The sequence below is a fragment of the Acipenser ruthenus genome, chromosome 13, assembly GCF_902713425.1.
Source record: "Acipenser ruthenus chromosome 13, fAciRut3.2 maternal haplotype, whole genome shotgun sequence".
Classification (NCBI taxonomy): domain Eukaryota; kingdom Metazoa; phylum Chordata; class Actinopteri; order Acipenseriformes; family Acipenseridae; genus Acipenser; species Acipenser ruthenus.
The window spans coordinates 39,503,605-39,520,662 of NC_081201.1; the positions used below are offsets into that span (position 1 = coordinate 39,503,605).

Consider the following 17,058-nt stretch of genomic DNA (forward strand, 5'->3'; position numbering starts at 1 on the left):
AGTGAAATGTGAACAGCCGCTCCATGCTATAAAAACAGAAAAGCCAGGGACTGGGTGGATATGAAGTCTGAACCCTTTGCAGTGCTATCAAGGCCCTCTGACAAGGGCAGATAACACGGTATTTAAATATTCATATTTTGACATACCAATGATATATATATAAAAAAAATGAACCAATACACACATGCAAGCCAGCACTGTACCATTTTTCAGGTGTATATTTAAAAAGCGTATGTTTGGTTTCATTACAGTTTTGAAACAGCTCTGCAAAGCAGCAGTATTTGTTTTAATGCCAGGTTTAACAACATGTTTGCAGAGTGTAAGAAAACATTTACAAAAGAGCAGAGTGCAGAGGGGAGTAGCAGCTCACCTACCCATACCCATTGGTCACGGCATTTTCACTTGGACATGACCGTCACTCTTTCCTGATATAGGCTGTCTGAATCACTGTTTACTACTTACATTTAGGAATACGTGCATTTAAAAAAAAAAAAAAAAAAAAAAAAAAAAAAAAAAGTGTTTGCAGTGCCCACGAAAAAAAAATTATAATTTAAGAAAAACACTGAATTTAACCTTAAAAAACCACATACATACATAGTCTAAAAACATATATAGTCTAAAGTACCTCCACTATTCAACAATAACAAATACTGTTCTGAACTTTTTAATTGGATTGGCATTTATCAAAGCGTGAACGGGTGAATTAATTACCACTACTCTCTGTGCTTGCATAGCCTGCAGAATTACAGAATGTTTACACAAATTGCTTCATTTTAAACCGGACCTTACTTCGGGGAATTGTATGTTAATAATCAAGTAAATCAGGGCATACATTACTACACATACCACGCGTTTACGTCTGTCTAACCGCGTGACTGATTTCCTCTTTTGAGAAACACTTTTTTTTTTTCCAGTCAGAGAACATTTACAATGAAACAGAACGGAACCTAACACGTTGGTGTTTCTATTCTTTACCCGGAGGAGAGGGATGATTGTAGCGCCGTACTGTCTCTATGGATACTAACATACGCTTCCGGACGCTTAGGGCAGCAATTCGAGGAAACGACTGAGGTAACGTAGCAACTTATATTCATGTTATTGTAACATATATATATATATATATATATATATATATATATATATATATATATATATATATATATATATATATATATATATGTATATATACACACACACACACACACGTGTGTATATATCATATATTACTACAGTGAGTTTTGAAAAACGTTGTATCATTTGTTATCATGTGTCTTTCCTTTGATGTATTGTATTGTTTGTTCTCAATATTTAGCCGACATAAGTAATATGGACTCAGAGTATCTGAAGAAATGCATGGGAAAATGCTTAGTGGAGGGACTGGCCGAGGTGGCAGAACAGAGACCAATGGACCCTATTGAGTACCTTGCACACTGGATTTATAAATACAAGAGTAACCTGGACTACGAGGAAAAGGTATGAACTGCTGTGCTCTAGGAAAATGAACCACAATATTGCATATAACACACATTGCATTGAAATATGTTCAGCTCCAGTTTATGTGAGCCCCGATGCTATTAACGCGTTTTCCGCTAGGGCGCAGTGCAGCGTTACGTACTGAAAGTGTGCTATTCTTTAAAAACATGTAACTGTTGCACTTCTTCTTGAATTGTTCTTTTGTATCCTTATTGTCTGATATCTTAAAATACTATTGCCGCAATGACTCTCAGTTAAGACGATAATAATGATAATGTAATACCAAATGGTAGTATCTATGTATGTGTGTATGTGTGTGTGTGTGTGTGTGTGTGTGTGTGTGTGTGTGTGTGTGTGTGTGTGTGTAAGAAAAGTAAACACAGGGCAGTAAACTTGCTATTTTTTGTTTACTTCTCTTTCTGTAGTATTTTGTATTTAATCATATCCTGATGTAACTATCACTGACACTCTTATCTGCTGTATTATTGAATCATATTTTGTCACACTTGTATTATTACTTGTACTGTGATACTTGAAATGTATTTGCTTACAATTGTAAGTCGCCCTGGATAAGGGTGTCTGCTAAGAAATAAATAATAATAATAATAATAATAATAATAATAATAATAATAATAATAATGATGTCATGATGACTTCAGAATAGAATGTTCATTCCGAGAGGTTCTAAAGTGCCTAATTTGAAAATGAATTAATAGTTTTTTTGCTTCTGGCTGCATTTGTCCCATATCAGTGATTTATCCCACACACCGTGATGTATTCTGCAGTGTGGTCATGTGTGTTAACATGACTGGCAACAGTAGATGTAGAGGTGTTAATTATTCTACTTCGTAGATGTTCAACAAAGCGATCAGCTAAACGAACGCTGTTTGTTTCTCCAATGTACAGTTTGTTACACTTCACACAACCAATGCAGTATACTATTCTTTTACTGGTGCAAGTAATATATATACACACACACATATATATGTGCCTCTTATGATGTTGATATGTATCTCCATTAGAGGGAAATACATCAAGCTCAGCTGGAGCACGAGTTAGAGAAGGCCAAGGCTGAGGCTGCCCTGTTGGAGCGAATGAAAGAGGAAGAGGAACAGATCGCTATAGCGTACAAAAAGCAGCAGCAGCAGAAGGTAAGCAGGGGAGTAAGTACTCTGAATTCAAACAAGGTATTCATCATGACCTAGAAAGATAAGACTGCACAAAGCCACAGAAATATATATATATATATATATATATATATATATATATATATATATATATATATACATACATACATAAATTATTATTATTACTATTAGTATCATTATTTTAAGCTTGCAGACACACTGGTAATGTCAAAGAAGACGTTGGCAGAATTATCAGGTACATTTGGGGCTCCAAATCTTCCTTCGGTGCAAGAAGGAGATGAGAACAGCATTGGTCCTGGGGTATGTACTAAACAGAGCTGTGTAGTACCACTGCCAGCACCTACCTTTTACATACTTATTTACTTACATACAGTATGACAACTCCACCAGACTCTATGGTCCCAATGCATTTATTCTGGCAGCTAAATAAACAAGCGAGCATTTGTGAATGTTGGTAACTGTTCCAGCTGTTATCTGCACAAAACGATCTGTCTTGAAGGCAATAAGATAACAAAAATGTACTGTGAGATATCACAATGCACAAGCTTGTGGTCGAAGCTAACATGCTGTTATCTTGAAAATTAAATCATTGCATTTTTGGAAGTAAGCAGCAAAGTGCATGTAATAGCTCAATACTGATTGAAGGGTTGATTAAAGCATTTTCAATTATATTTTTAAACTGGTAAAACAAACTATATATAGAGAGAGAGAGAGAGAAAAAGAGAGGGGGAGAGATACACGCACACACACACACACACACAGTAGCAATGGTGCAGGCTATCGTTATTATATAAGTCAGTACATACAGGTATTACTTCTAGTAACATTCGCTATGTTTGTATGACATAAGGACATGCAGCCACATTGACTGGCTGAAAAGTACTATATGTGAATTCTAAGGAAACTAGTTGTAATGAGTGGTCAAAAAAGGACCAGCTTCACAGTTGGGAGCACAGACAAAATGTTACATTTGATATATTGTCAGTAAAGTAATGCATATTATGGACACAGCTCTTTGAAGAAAACATGTGTCTTTCTGTCTGTATGTGTACAGACACTGTATTGTATTCAGGTTTGTCAGTTTGCGGTTTGAGCTCAGCACAGATACTGTATATGGATACTGCTCCAGTAGACAGTTGTCTGCAAGAGATATTGAGAAACCCTTAATTCCTTTCCTTATCACTCTATAAGGAAGACACTCAGAGGGATCGAGAGAAACCTTCAGAAGAGATTACAGCAACTGCCGACCCAGCTACCCTTCCCCCTGAAATGGGGAAGGAGAGTGAGACTTTGAAATCGGAGGAAGACAAAAAGGTTGCTGCGTGCTGCTCATAATCCAATCCCATTTGCTGAAACACTTTTTGAGGTTCACAAATTAATCAGAGTGGTTACATTGCTATGACACTGTATGATTTCACATAATTATAACTTATTTATCAAATACATTTCTAAGTAAATTCCAGTAACCTTGGACAGACATCTCAGACAATAGGCATTCAAAGTATGGTACCAATAAAATATGTGCAATAGGCAAAAGGCCACAGAAATACATTTCCTAAAATGTACAGCTATTGCCAAAAGTTTTGCATCATCCTATAGAATTAACAAATTTTGCTTCATAAAGTCAAATGAACCCTACTGAATAATGTCACGTTAACATATTGAATTACTGGTGCATACCACTTTGTAGTTTTCCACATACTTAGCAAAAAATTGACAATTGAAAAATGTGTCATTTTGAACTCTAACCTGAAATACTGTACTACTATTATGGCTTCCGGTAGACTGTTGCAATATCATTTTGTAGTTTCTTTGATTACACGATGTTAAATTATGGTCATATAGTTTTTTTTTTTGTTTTTTGTTTTTTGTTTGTTTTTTGTATTCTCTCAATCCTACAATTCTAGGTAATGCAAGCCTTTTGGCCTTAGCTGTAATTACTGATGGGATTAAGCTACAGGCATTGCCTGAAAATTCTTGCAAAAAGAAAAGCCCTTTGTTTCTGTGTTTATTCCTTTAAATTTACAATTCATTAGGAGGGCACTGAGAGGGATACTGAGAAACCATCAGAAGAGATAGCGGATGCTGCTGACTCTGAACACCCTCCAGCTAGTCAGACGGCAGAAGAACCTGGCACTGTGCAAGTGAGTGAGACTTCAAAGTCAGAGGAATCTACGTCTGATTTAGAGAACATTTTCAAATGTATTGATTTCCTTTCAAATGTATTTATTTAACCAGGATAGAACCCTTGACAAATACATCATCCTGCTAAAGGATCTGAAGTAACGCAGGAATCCGCACAGCGTGCTTACTGTAATCCATTCTGTAAGAGGTTCGAATTCTTCTAAAAAATAATCAATATTCTTCAGATAAAGTCAATAAAAATAGTTTATTCAGGAATCAAAATGCAAACATGAACAAAGCAGATCGAAGGCGATGCATCAGTGATTTCACAAACATCAGTGATCTCGCTCACATCAGTGACCTTCCACACATCAGTGATCTCGCTCACAGTGACCTTCCACACATCAGTGATCTCGCACACATCAGCGATCTCTCACACATCAGCGATCTCGCTCACATCAGTGATCTCGCACACATCAGCGATCTCGCTCACATCAGTGATCTCGCTCACATCAGCGATCTCGCTCACATCAGTGATCTCGCTCACATCAGTGATCTCGCTCACATCAGTGATCTCGCTCACATCAGTGATCTTACACACATCAGTGATCTTACACACATCAGTGATCTTGCACACATCAGTGATCTCGCTCACATCAGTGATCTCGCTCACATCAGTGATCTTGCACACATCAGCGATCTCTCACACATCAGCGATCTCGCTCACATCAGTGATCTCGCTCACATCAGCGATCTCACTCACATCAGCGATCTCGCTCACATCAGTGATCTTGCACACATCAGTGATCTCGCACACATCAGTGATCTCGCTCACATCAGTGATCTTGCACACATCAGTGATCTTGCACACATCAGTGATCTTGCACACATCAGTGATCTCGCACTGAGCTGAGCATTTATGGCATCAGAGATGTTGGCTTTTTCTGAGTTAGTTTCTGAGCCGCCATCAGTGTAGATGTTAGTTTCTGAGCCGAGCCAAGAAATTACTTCGTACAGCACAGATATACAACTAGCTTACGTAATTTCCTTGACCAAATTTGGTCTTATTTACTTAGCATGATGCAGAGTGTGAGACACATCACATTAAAAGGTAACATTTGCATTTCTTCACTTTACCAATGTCAACAGAAACACAGATAACAAGAATTTACATTTAAGAACAATGATATGAGTTTTGCTTAATCTCACAGGCAGCACAACGCTATACCCACGCATCACAAGGTCAAACAACAAGGCTGGAGATTGCAAACCAGCTATGTACAGCTTAATTTTAACAGTTCACTATTTCTGCATTGATTCAGAGCTTACATTAAACACAGGAAAATCGCACAATGTTTACAGACAGTTTCAGTGATTTCTTTACCATTTACATGGGAAGCATAAAGGAAAGGAACAAAGGCTGATGAAACAATAAGAGCTTGTGCCATTTAACTGGAACAATGTGTACCCTGCCCCACACAAGGTGCGTGGTTATCAGAAAAAGCCAACGTGTTCCAATAGTGTGTTATTATGCATTCTGTGACACTTACCAGTTACTCCCTACATGGGTGTATTTTGGGCCAAGAAACAGAGCTACAAAGTCAGGGCAATATAAAGGCAAAAATCCTTACCATTCCATCGAGCTGAGCATGTGTGCTTTCTTTCTGGAGCAGCTTAAACATATTTTGAGGTTCAAGTTATTCAATGTCTGTGATCGCTCCTTCAGCCTAGAAAAAAAGGTCAGTGGGCTTAATCATAGTTTATTTACCTAATGCAAAGGTCAATGCAAAATACGTATTTATCTGCACCTGTATCAGGTTCTAGGAATAATACTGATTTACATAAAGGGTTAATATTATTAGTTCCTATGCATGTTATCTTCCCTTGTTTCATGAGGCTTGGCTGCTCTGCTTGCTGTGAGTTTTGGTTTACAGTACCAAGGTATGGGGAAATGAAACAGCCTATCTTTTCTGTTTCAGGAGGAAGAGAATGAAAATACTGTGAAGATAGCAGAAGAGAATGAATAAAGAAACTACAATACTTTAGAGTGACTGAGTTATATTTTACCTTGTGTATTTGTTACATTGCATTAACTTTTTCATTAACTATAGTACTGTGCATATATATATATATATATATATATATATATATATATATATATATATATATGTGTGTGTGTGTGTGTGTGTGTGCTATGTTTTGATGTGAAGCTTCTTATTTATTAAATCATATTGCAATATAAAAAGAAGCTTCCCTTCATATTGGTGTGAGTGTAATGCTTTTAAAGACGGTAACTGGTTGGAGTTGGAGGGTGCAGTCCTTACAGCCCTGCTAATGTGGCTTCACTCTCCCTTTGAGGCACTGCCAGGGCGAGAAGGCAGTTTAGTCTACAAGCCTGCCTGTAAAGAGATCCAGGTGTGCCAGGTGAATTATCATTTGGTTGTTTGTTATGCATGATGAGCTGCAGGTATAGCATATTGAGCAATGATCAGGTCATCAGATAAAGCTCTTGAAACCAGTGAGTAATCTAACTGTGTACAGAGCAGTTACAACAGCATTGTCTGTATTTCTGTAGAAGGGGCGTGACACATATGGCACCTATAAGAGAGAAATGTGTGGAAACAAGTAGAAGGGATATCGTATTCAATTGCTTTGTTTAATCAGTTCACATTCTCATCTGAACCTTGGAGTATTGTTTGTGGGTCTAAATGTTTTCTTTCAAGGATTGGGACTGACCTTTTGAAGCACTGCATCAGCTTTTGACAACTGTGTATGAAAAACTCTAGAATAATAGGAACTAAAGGATAAAAACTGGTATTATTATAAAACCAGTCGTCACTGGTTCTTGTTGGACTCCTTTCTGGTTTTTAAGTTCTTGTTTTTCTTGTTGGTAACAGGTGTTCATTCATGTGAAGGATAAAAAAGATAAATGCGTGTTCAGCACTGGCTGAACCAAGAAATAATAATTAAATGAATGGAAGTTTGCTGCCTTCCTTTATCCTCCTGAAAAGAAAATATATTAGTAATCACATAATCACAATGTGAATCACAGAGCTACGCCTGAATCTGTAAGTCAACAAAATCCCAAATGAAAAAGCAGGGAGAATATATTAGTAATCACATAATCCCAATGTGAATCACAGAGCTACGCCTGAATCTGTAAGTCAACAAAATCCCAAATAAAAAAGCAGGGAAAATATATTAGTAATCACATAATCACAATGTGAATCACAGAGCTACGCCTGAATCTGTAAGTCAACAAAATCCCAAATGAAAAAGCAGGGAGAATATTAGCACTTAGAAATCAAACCTATTGCTAGGTGTCAACTTTAAGCAAATAAATATTACAGGTATGCAGGACATATGCCACTTAGAAATAGGGATTGGTGAATGACACCCAATAACTGATTCATATGATGAAGGATATATTGTATCTGGAGTACATTCGACTGTGACCATATTGTTGTGACCAATATGTCCATAAACCACTGGTCCAGTAGCTCTCACCAAACTAAAAACATGCAGAATCTGTAAAGCCTTCCCACCACCCCAGGCCTATGGTTTAGTGTTTACTTCCTATAATTTGGCATCTGTTGCAAAACAAGAAACACATACTTTAGAGTTCAAAAAGAGACCTCAGATTATTCTTCTTATGTGTCTGGGTCTAGTTTTGTAAACAGAATATATATATATATATATATATATATATATATATATATATATATATATATATATATATATATATATATATATATACAGGTGTTCATTTGGTTTCAGAGATTATGCTGCACTTTTGCTCCATGCATGCACAAGTCCCTTTTTAAGGTTCTTACTGTGTGCAATAATAGAATGAAGATTGAATTCTATTTTGAAGATTGTCATATTGAATAAAAAACATATTGTCTATTAAGTATAGTTTGCCTTTTCTCTCTTCACGCAGCCACCCACCCACCTTCCACTCTCCTGCCTGGTGGGGTGGGGCCTGACCCCCCCTTTCTGTCCTTGCCTAGCTCTTTGTCTAATTCCTCCTCCTTGCACAGGGCAGGTCTTCTCCTCCATCTGTGGAAACACAATTAACATCATTACTTCAGGAACTCACCTCCGGCACTGGATTTAAACTGCCGTATTCAGGGAGAGACGGCCATGGGATTAGCCCACTGATTATTATTCTAAATTCTAAAAGGTATTGAGAGTGTCGACCCAGGGGACTTTTTTGACCTGAAAAAAGAAACAAGGACCAGGGGTCACAAATGGAGATTAGATAAAGGGACATTCAGAACAGAAAATAGGAGGCACTTTTTTTACACAGAGAATTGTGGGAGTCTGGAACAAACTCCCCAGTAATGTTGTTGAAGCTCACACCCTGGGATCCTTCAAGAAGCTACTTGATGAGATTCTGGGATCAATAAGCTACTAACAACCAAATGAGCAAGATGGGCCTCCTCTCGTTTGTAAACTTTCTTATGTTCTTATGAACCACTAGCTCCCACAGGAAAGCTTTGTTTCACACTCATTATAAGGTAAATTAACCAATTATTTTACAATAAAAAAGGAATCACCTGGATTTGAAAACAGCAGAGCATGCTAGTGAATTAGCCCATTTGCATGGAAAAGCCTGTTTTTTTCATTTACTATAAAGTAAATGAATTATAAAGTAAATTAACCATCTTTGAAAATGAAGGAAGGCACTCCTCTGGATTCAAACCCATCCCAACAAGGAGAACAGCATACCAGGCTGGTGAATTAGCCTACTGTGCCATCTCACTTACATGGAAGACCTTGTTTTTTCATTGACTTATATAGGAAATAAACCAATTGTTTGAAGAAAAGGAAGAAACCCAGGTTACTTCTTGTGGTGTAAACAAAACGCTGCACTTCAATGTAAAACATGTGCAGTCAGCGTGTAGTTGCCTTTGTATCGTTTGCTTTTTTATTTTAAAATGTACCGAGCTCTATAGTACACTTTAAGGTTCGTTAGCTGTCTGTGTTTAATATAAAACGAATTATTGCACGTGGAGTAAAATGACGTCACAACTCAGTTTGGTTCTCGAGAATAGGTCAGCCTGGCATGGAATCGCGGAGGTGTCATTGTGAGTATTTAAATGAATTAATCGCAATGTAAGCGATGCATGAAACAATGAAAGGCAGCCTAGACGGACAGAGCGTGCGACAGAGAGATGCGGTGACACCAGAGAGCCGCTGTGGAGCTCGGAATAGTCTTGCTAAATCATGATGACACTGACCTGAAGTTTGCTCCGTTTACCTGTTGATATGAATAAGCTGTTGAAATGGGACGTTAGAAGACAAATGAGTGTTTGTTCGTGCAAATGTCTGACATTATACCGTACTGTTGTTGGTCAATAAATATATACAGTTAGAAAATGTGTATTCTGATATTGAAAGTGTGTTGTGTATATAGTATATTCAGTGTCATGACAATCTCCACATCCGTACAAAGTGTAATCACAGCCGTTCTGATGCTGAAGCAATGGGGACAGCATTCGCTGATGTCATGTACGTTTTACCCCTGATTCAAGTGGAAATTTTTCAAGGTACAGGTTGTGAAAAAGGCACCGCTCTCACAGACTAGAGGAATCCTGTGAAGTACAGGTTTTAGTTTCAACCACAAACAGAATATTTATTTTACATTTGCATTGCTTTCCAGTGCACATAATAAAATACTGCTCTCACGGGCAGCCTAATCTGATCATTTAAATAGCGTGAAACCTCAGTCGTTGCTATGTGTGCCCTACACTAGAATACAAAGTGAATGAAAAAAGGAAGCGGTTTTAACAGAAACCTGGGCTACTTGAGGCGCCAGAGGACTGCAGTTTGAACCCCCTTATCTAGGCATTGCTTTTTTGTTCCAAACTGTTTTGCAGCTTATCACACAATAGCAGGTGAGATGTCATTGGCTAAATGTAAGCCTCCGTATTTACATGCAGAGCGCATTTGTGTTCTACTGTGGCTCAAAGTTCATACTGCAGTCCCCAGGAGAGTCTAGGAAAGTCTGTCACTGCAGATACAAAGCTCACAGATTAGGAAATCCTGCTCACTTTTCTCTGAAACTCTTAGGAGCACTGCACCACTTGAAGTCAGTATGTATACCTTTCTTTATTTGTGTTTAGTTTATTTGTATGTATTTGTATTTAGTTTATTTGTGTTTAGTTTATGTGTATGTAGTTGTATTTGTGTTTAGTTTTTGTGTGTAGTTGTGTTTATTTGTATGTTTTTATATGTTTAGTTTTTGTGTGTAGTTGTGTTTATTTGTGTTTAGTTTATTTATGTATTTGTGTTTATTTGTGTTTTGATCATTTATGGCCTTTTGACAGAAACAGAAACAGGCAGCTTTGTTAGCAACAAGAACATGCCTTCTGTAGATGTGTTTTATTCTCTTCATGTTTCTGTTACATTATGTAATTGGCTGTAATGTATCATGAATGAATTCAGGGCTATTTTAGGAAAAGCTTTTTTTTAACTTACAGGTACACTATGAAATGCATTTTTATAAACTTTTTTATAACTGGTGTATGTGTTGTGCATATCTTCTTATAATTGCTGTATGTGTTGTGCATATCTTCTTATAATTGCTGTATGTGTTGTGCATATCTTCTTATAATTGCTGTATGTGTTGTGCATATCTTCTTATAATTGCTGTATGTGTTGTGCATATCTTCTTATAATTGCTGTATGTGTTGTGCATATCTTCTTATAATTGCTGTATGTGTTGTGCATATCTTCTTATAATTGCTGTATGTGTTGTGCATATCTTCTTATAATTGCTGTATGTGTTGTGCATATCTTCTTATAATTGCTGTATGTGTTGTGCATATCTTCTTATAATTGCTGTATGTGTTGTGCATATCTTCTTATAATTGCTGTATGTGTTGTGCATATCTTCTTATAATTGCTGTATGTGTTGTGCATATCTTCTTATAATTGCTGTATGTGTTGTGCATATCTTCTTATAATTGCTGTATGTGTTGTGCATAACTTCTTATAATTGCTGTATGTGTTGTGCATATCTTCTTATAATTGCTGTATGTGTTGTGCATATCTTCTTATAATTGCTGTATGTGTTGTGCATAACTTCTTATAATTGCTGTATGTGTTGTGCATATCTTCTTATAATTGCTGTATGTGTTGTGCATATCTTCTTATAATTGCTGTATGTGTTGTGCATATCTTCTTATAATTGCTGTATGTGTTGTGCATATCTTCTTATAATTGCTGTATGTGTTGTGCATATCTTCTTATAATTGCTGTATGTGTTGTGCATATCTTCTTATAATTGCTGTATGTGTTGTGCATAACTTTTTCCTAAAAAAAGTTGAATTGTCAAGGTTTGTGAATGGCATTTAGGATTTGCATTTATTCATGAAAATCTAATATCTGTTTTGCAGATGTACTTGAAATGCATTCTGGTTTTCGATCTAATCATGGTATAGCAACATCAATCTGTTGCTTTTGATATAAACTATTGACACAATACTTCAACCTGGCTGGCTGTGGTGACAGCCTTGAGGAGACTGGGTGCTCTGTATCATTGTGCTTGGAGATTTCAACCCAACTCAGGTTACTCAGCATTGACTTTGTAATAATTAGGATCCTGTTCTGTCTTGACCAGATCTTTCAGTCTTAATGGGACCTCCTGGTTAAATAGAAGTACAATATGAGTTTACCTTTGTGCATGCATTGCTGTATCCTGTGTCCTCATCACTGTGCCTGATGGCTTGTTTTGCAGAGATGTTGTTTCTGCTGGAGGGGGAGTTCTTCACCATGGGATTGTGGTCACTTTGTCTTGGGGCCATTGGAGCAGCGGTTGCTGGGATCTTCCTGGCAAACACAAACCTGCTACTGACAAAGCCAGCTGAGGCATCCTTGAAATATCTCGAAGAGACAGACCTACAGACTCTGGATGAAGGTGGGTAGGGTTTATTATACTGACCAAGCCAGCTGAGGCATCCTTGGAATATCTCGAAGAGACAGACCTACAGACTCTGGATGAAGGTGGGTAGGGTTTATTATACTGACAAAGCTTTGAGTTTATTTAAGAATATCTTTCTTCATCCTCTTCTAGACGAGAGGACCTTTAAGGCCAGGGAACTCTGGGAGAAGAATGGGGCGGTGATCATGGCTGTCAGGAGGCCTGGATGATTTCTGTGCAGAGAGGTATTTTGTTTCCTGTCTGGAGTCTCCTTCTCTTAATGCTTAATTGCTGATCATGTGTCATTGTTTGTAGCAGGATGTGAAGAGAGTTTCAACCACACTCTAACCTCGGTAGTAAAGGGAGGTTTGACGGTTCTTCTGCTCCCTTGTCTTATCAGAATGAAGGCAGGCATAGTACATTTTCTCAGTGAAGTAGCTGAAGTTAGCCGCAGTATCTTGATTACGAGATGTAGGGCAGAGATTTGCTATCATCTGACTCTGATGCTCATGATCTGGGGGCGGCTCTAGTTTCTGCTGAAATAAACTCAAGCTGTTTGCAAGGTCCTATATTAATCCTCTCACTGCAAGGTTAATACCGCTTTCTCACATGCGAAGGACTCCTTCAAAAAGCATTTGTGTGACTGGTAGTGTGACTGAACTGAGCAGGAATGCATCATAATAATGGGAAAGCAGTTGTTTTCTCTCAAAGGGAAAATGAACATAAGAGAATATTTCTGGGATAGAATATGTAAATGTCTCTATACTCCATACAACAGCATTTAATTTGAAAGTTTAAATCAATTAGAATTGCTACTGTTGTTCGAGCGTGGGGTTAATGGGTTCACAAGAAATTTGCCTACAGTTCAGAATTACTTTACTTTAGTATATAAATATCAAAGTTATAGAGCCTTGCTTTCCTGTATTTTAAACATTTACGGTCACATCCACAAAACATTGAACTCCATGCTACTGTTCTCTAATAAAAAGATGTTAACAAGATTTCAATAAATGATCCTATCTCACTAGGTCAGACATTTGTTTTTTGCTTATCAAAAGAAGGGGCCAAGCTTTGATTGTTCATGCATCGAGTTTACTAACCTCTTTGCATTGAGCATGTATGAAGAGGTCAGGCTGGTGTGAGATCTCTCTAAAGCTCTCCTGCTGTGTTTGTGCATTGAGAGCATGTATGAAGCAGTCAGGCTCGTGTGAGATCTCTCTAAAGCTCTCCTGCTGTGTTTGTGCATTGAGAGCATGTATGAAGCAGTCAGGCTGGTGTAAGATCTCTCTAAAGCTCTCCTGCTGTGTTTGTGCATTGAGAGCATGTATGAAGTGGTCAGGCTGGTGTGAGATCTCTCTAAAGCTCTCCTGCTGTGTTTGTGCATTGAGCATGTATGAAGTGGTCAGGCTGGTGTAAGATCTCTCTAAAGCTCTCTACTGTGTTTGTGTGGTGCAGGAGGCCTCAGAGCTGTCCTCTCTGAAGCCCGAGCTTGAGCGTCTTGGGGTTCCGCTCTACGCTGTGGTGAAGGAAAACAAGGGCACGGAGGTGAACCAGTTCAAGCCTCATTTCAAGGGAGAGGTCTTTCTCGATGAAAAGGTGAGGTCTTCACAATGGGAGACACAAATCCATGCGATAGAGTGCAGTGGAGATTGTGAGAGCTGAAAATGCTGAGTACTTCTCAGTGATGGCTGTTCCATACAAACTGTGACCTGTGCCAAAAAAACAGAATCCGATCAGCGCTGTGTAGCTACGGCCAGCTTTGATGAAGGTAATGCTAAGCTGAAACACATGGGTTTTTAACCAGTAAAGTATTTTTTTTCTAAGCGAGTTGCAGGGTTTCCTTGGCTCGATTTGGATATTGCTTTTAACCCTACGCACCTCAGTGCCAGTTCTTATCTGGTTTGCTGGCAGTCACATGACTGCAGCTTGATCATTGTGAGTGAGTTTGAACTACAGAGCATGACGTGGGACCAAGAAGCAGAGGCACATGTCCATATACAGTACTGAATCCATGCAGATTCCACATTGAAGTAGAACATACCAAAAGATCTTCAGCAGAAGAAAGGGGTGGGAAAGATTTTGAAATGGATTATTAAATGTTGGTTAGCATCCCTTTCCATTCTGTGGTGCAGTATTACCGACAGTAATAAGATTGCACGCTGGGGTGTTCAGAGTTGTTATTATAGTCAGGCAAGGCTTGAATCTCTGACCTTGTGGCCTGCATACAAAATGTGCTTCAACACTGAGAAGTGCTGATAGTGCCCGAGGGAGATACTGAATCCCTCTTATCTGGGTTAAAGAAAGCCTTTGCACAGATAACAAATCAAATTAGAGAACTGTATTAATGCCACCTTTTGAACTTGCACAAGAAAACCCGTCACAAATCCTGTCTTTAGTTGGAAACCGCTGCTTGCTATAGTCTTCTACAGCCCTGTTTAAAATTCCCTCTCTTGTAATTCTGCAGAGACGTTTCTATGGCCCTCACAAGCGTAGGATGGGTGTAAGGGGGCTGTTTCGCCTCGGAGTGTTGCAGAACTTCTTCCGGGCCTGGAAGAAGGGGTACCAGGGCAATGTGGAGGGGGAAGGGTTTATCCTCGGGGGAGTCTTTGTCATTGGCAAAGATAAACAGGTAAGGATTGTGGAGCTGCAGCAAACAGCACTCTAATCATGCACTGTATCTGGATTGAGTTCTGCATGGCAGAGAACATTGAATTACTGATTTAGTCACTTTTAGACAACAGCGCCACACAGTGGCCATTTAAGTATAGTCCTGTAAATCGATTTGTATTTATTTTGAAGAGGATACTCTGCCAGAGGTGCAGTACATTCTTTGTGCTTATGTGCATAATGCTTTGAGAATTGAAATTGTATATTTTTATTGCCTTTGTGTAAAATAGTATTGCCTTTATCAGTGACTGAAAGATCCATTAGCGTGCTTCAGTTCACTGGTAGCATTGCAATAGCGCTCACATACTGACACATGTTTTATATATATATATGTTTTCAGGGCATCCTTCTAGAACACCGGGAGAAGGAATTTGGGGATAAGGCTAACATCACTTCTGTCATTGAAGCTGCCAGAAAGATTCAAGTCCAGAAAGATGAATAAAAGATTTAACTACAACTATTTCTGAGCTGTACTTTCCAAATTGGTGGAAACAGCATTTACACTGATTCCCACTTCAAACAGTGATTTTATCAGGATTTTAGCAATTCATTTTGGACAACACTAGAGGGCACTCATGCAGCTGTTATGTATTCTGTATCCTGCTGTACCAGGCTGTGTGTTAAATATACAAGAGACGCTGGCTTGAGATTCACCCGTGACCGTCCTAGAAGTACTTGTTTAAAATAGTACAAAACTTCACTTCCCCTTGGTTACATGGATAAATAAGTAAAAAAATAATGAAGATACAGAAATACATATTTTCAAGCCCATAGATCGCTCAGAAGAAAATTGAATTTATAAAAAAAAATACTTGAATCGTCTTTTAAAATGTGTGTATTAAAACAATATTGTTTTAGATAGTTTGTTTTTGTTTACAAAAGAAAATGAATCTATTCATTTAGAACTGAAAAGGGTGTTGCTAATGCCTGATGAATGAAGCTGAGTCCAGTATGTTTTTTTGTGACTGTGTTTTCATGTGATGTTAACTAACAACAGCCCTGTGCTGTCTCCGTGTAGCCCAGTTGTGTGTGACATACAGGCCCTTTCAGACTGCCTGCAGGTATTGTGATCCAGTACTGTATTAATGACAGTCTGTGTATAAACCACTGTGGGGATACAGACTTGATACTTACAGCTACAGATCCGAATGCTAACAGATATCAGGCAGGCTGGCAATACTGAACGTGTAACAGCAATATTAAAAATCTTAGCAATATCTGTCTCCAGTGTTTCTTTCTTGAATTGGGGGGTGGGGGTTGTTCACACGTGAACTGCCACGTCCCAGAATCACCTTCCAGGAAATGTTCAATAAAGGTTTGGCTGCCTTATTTATCACAAGAAGATACAGCTGATTTGCTGCCATACCATAGATGTGCTCACAAAAAAACCCTGTTCTTTTAGTTTCCAAACAGTGGTTCTTAAGGGTCTTTTCATATGGTTCATTCCCCATCTGGTGCACACTCAAGTACATTCAAGTTTAAACTATGCCTAGGCCTGATTGAAAATAATCCTGGCATGTGTTGCCCTGGAAAGAGGGTGAGCAAACCTCTTCGGTTTAGTTTGTGAACCAGTTAATGAACTTTGCAAAAAAATATGTAGCTTAACAAATAGTAAACCAACCCTTCCCCTTGTAAAGATTGTTTCCAAATCAACTGACTGGATGTGGTTAGTTTAGAAACCAACAGTGTTTTATAAGAAAGCGCACTCTGTGTAGCAGG

General features: G+C 38.2%; 1 protein-coding gene and 1 pseudogene across 3 annotated transcripts; both read left to right on the forward strand.

Moving 5' to 3' along the window:
- LOC117418022 (DPY30 domain-containing protein 1-like) lies at positions 1–6,790 on the forward strand. 3 transcript variants are annotated; one of them, XM_034030533.3, is made up of 8 exons: positions 1–118; positions 915–1,071; positions 1,313–1,473; positions 2,496–2,624; positions 2,808–2,921; positions 3,813–3,935; positions 4,658–4,765; positions 6,725–6,790. In XM_034030533.3, exons 3-8 carry the CDS (start codon positions 1,327–1,329, stop codon positions 6,770–6,772), a joined length of 669 nt encoding a protein of 222 aa, XP_033886424.3. In that variant the 5' UTR covers positions 1–118; positions 915–1,071; positions 1,313–1,326; the 3' UTR covers positions 6,773–6,790. The 3 variants fall into 3 exon arrangements, with proteins under 3 accessions (XP_033886424.3, XP_058841381.1, XP_058841380.1); XM_058985398.1 differs by lacking the exon at positions 2,808–2,921; XM_058985397.1 differs by lacking the exon at positions 1–118 and having other exon boundaries at positions 524–1,071.
- Positions 6,791–8,562: 1,772 nt separating this feature from the next.
- LOC117418003 (peroxiredoxin-like 2A) lies at positions 8,563–16,556 on the forward strand (annotated as a pseudogene).
- The last annotated feature ends 502 nt before the right edge of the window (positions 16,557–17,058 follow it).

Excerpts from the sequence above, each read along its gene's own strand:
- LOC117418022 (XM_034030533.3), top strand. The coding sequence starts at position 1,327 with ATGGACTCAGAGTATCTGAAGAAATGCATGGGAAAATGCTTAGTGGAG. Across the intron at positions 1,474-2,495 it reads ACCTGGACTACGAGGAAAAG|AGGGAAATACATCAAGCTCA; the intron begins GTATGAACTGCT and ends TATCTCCATTAG. Across the intron at positions 2,922-3,812 it reads AGAACAGCATTGGTCCTGGG|GAAGACACTCAGAGGGATCG; the intron begins GTATGTACTAAA and ends TCACTCTATAAG.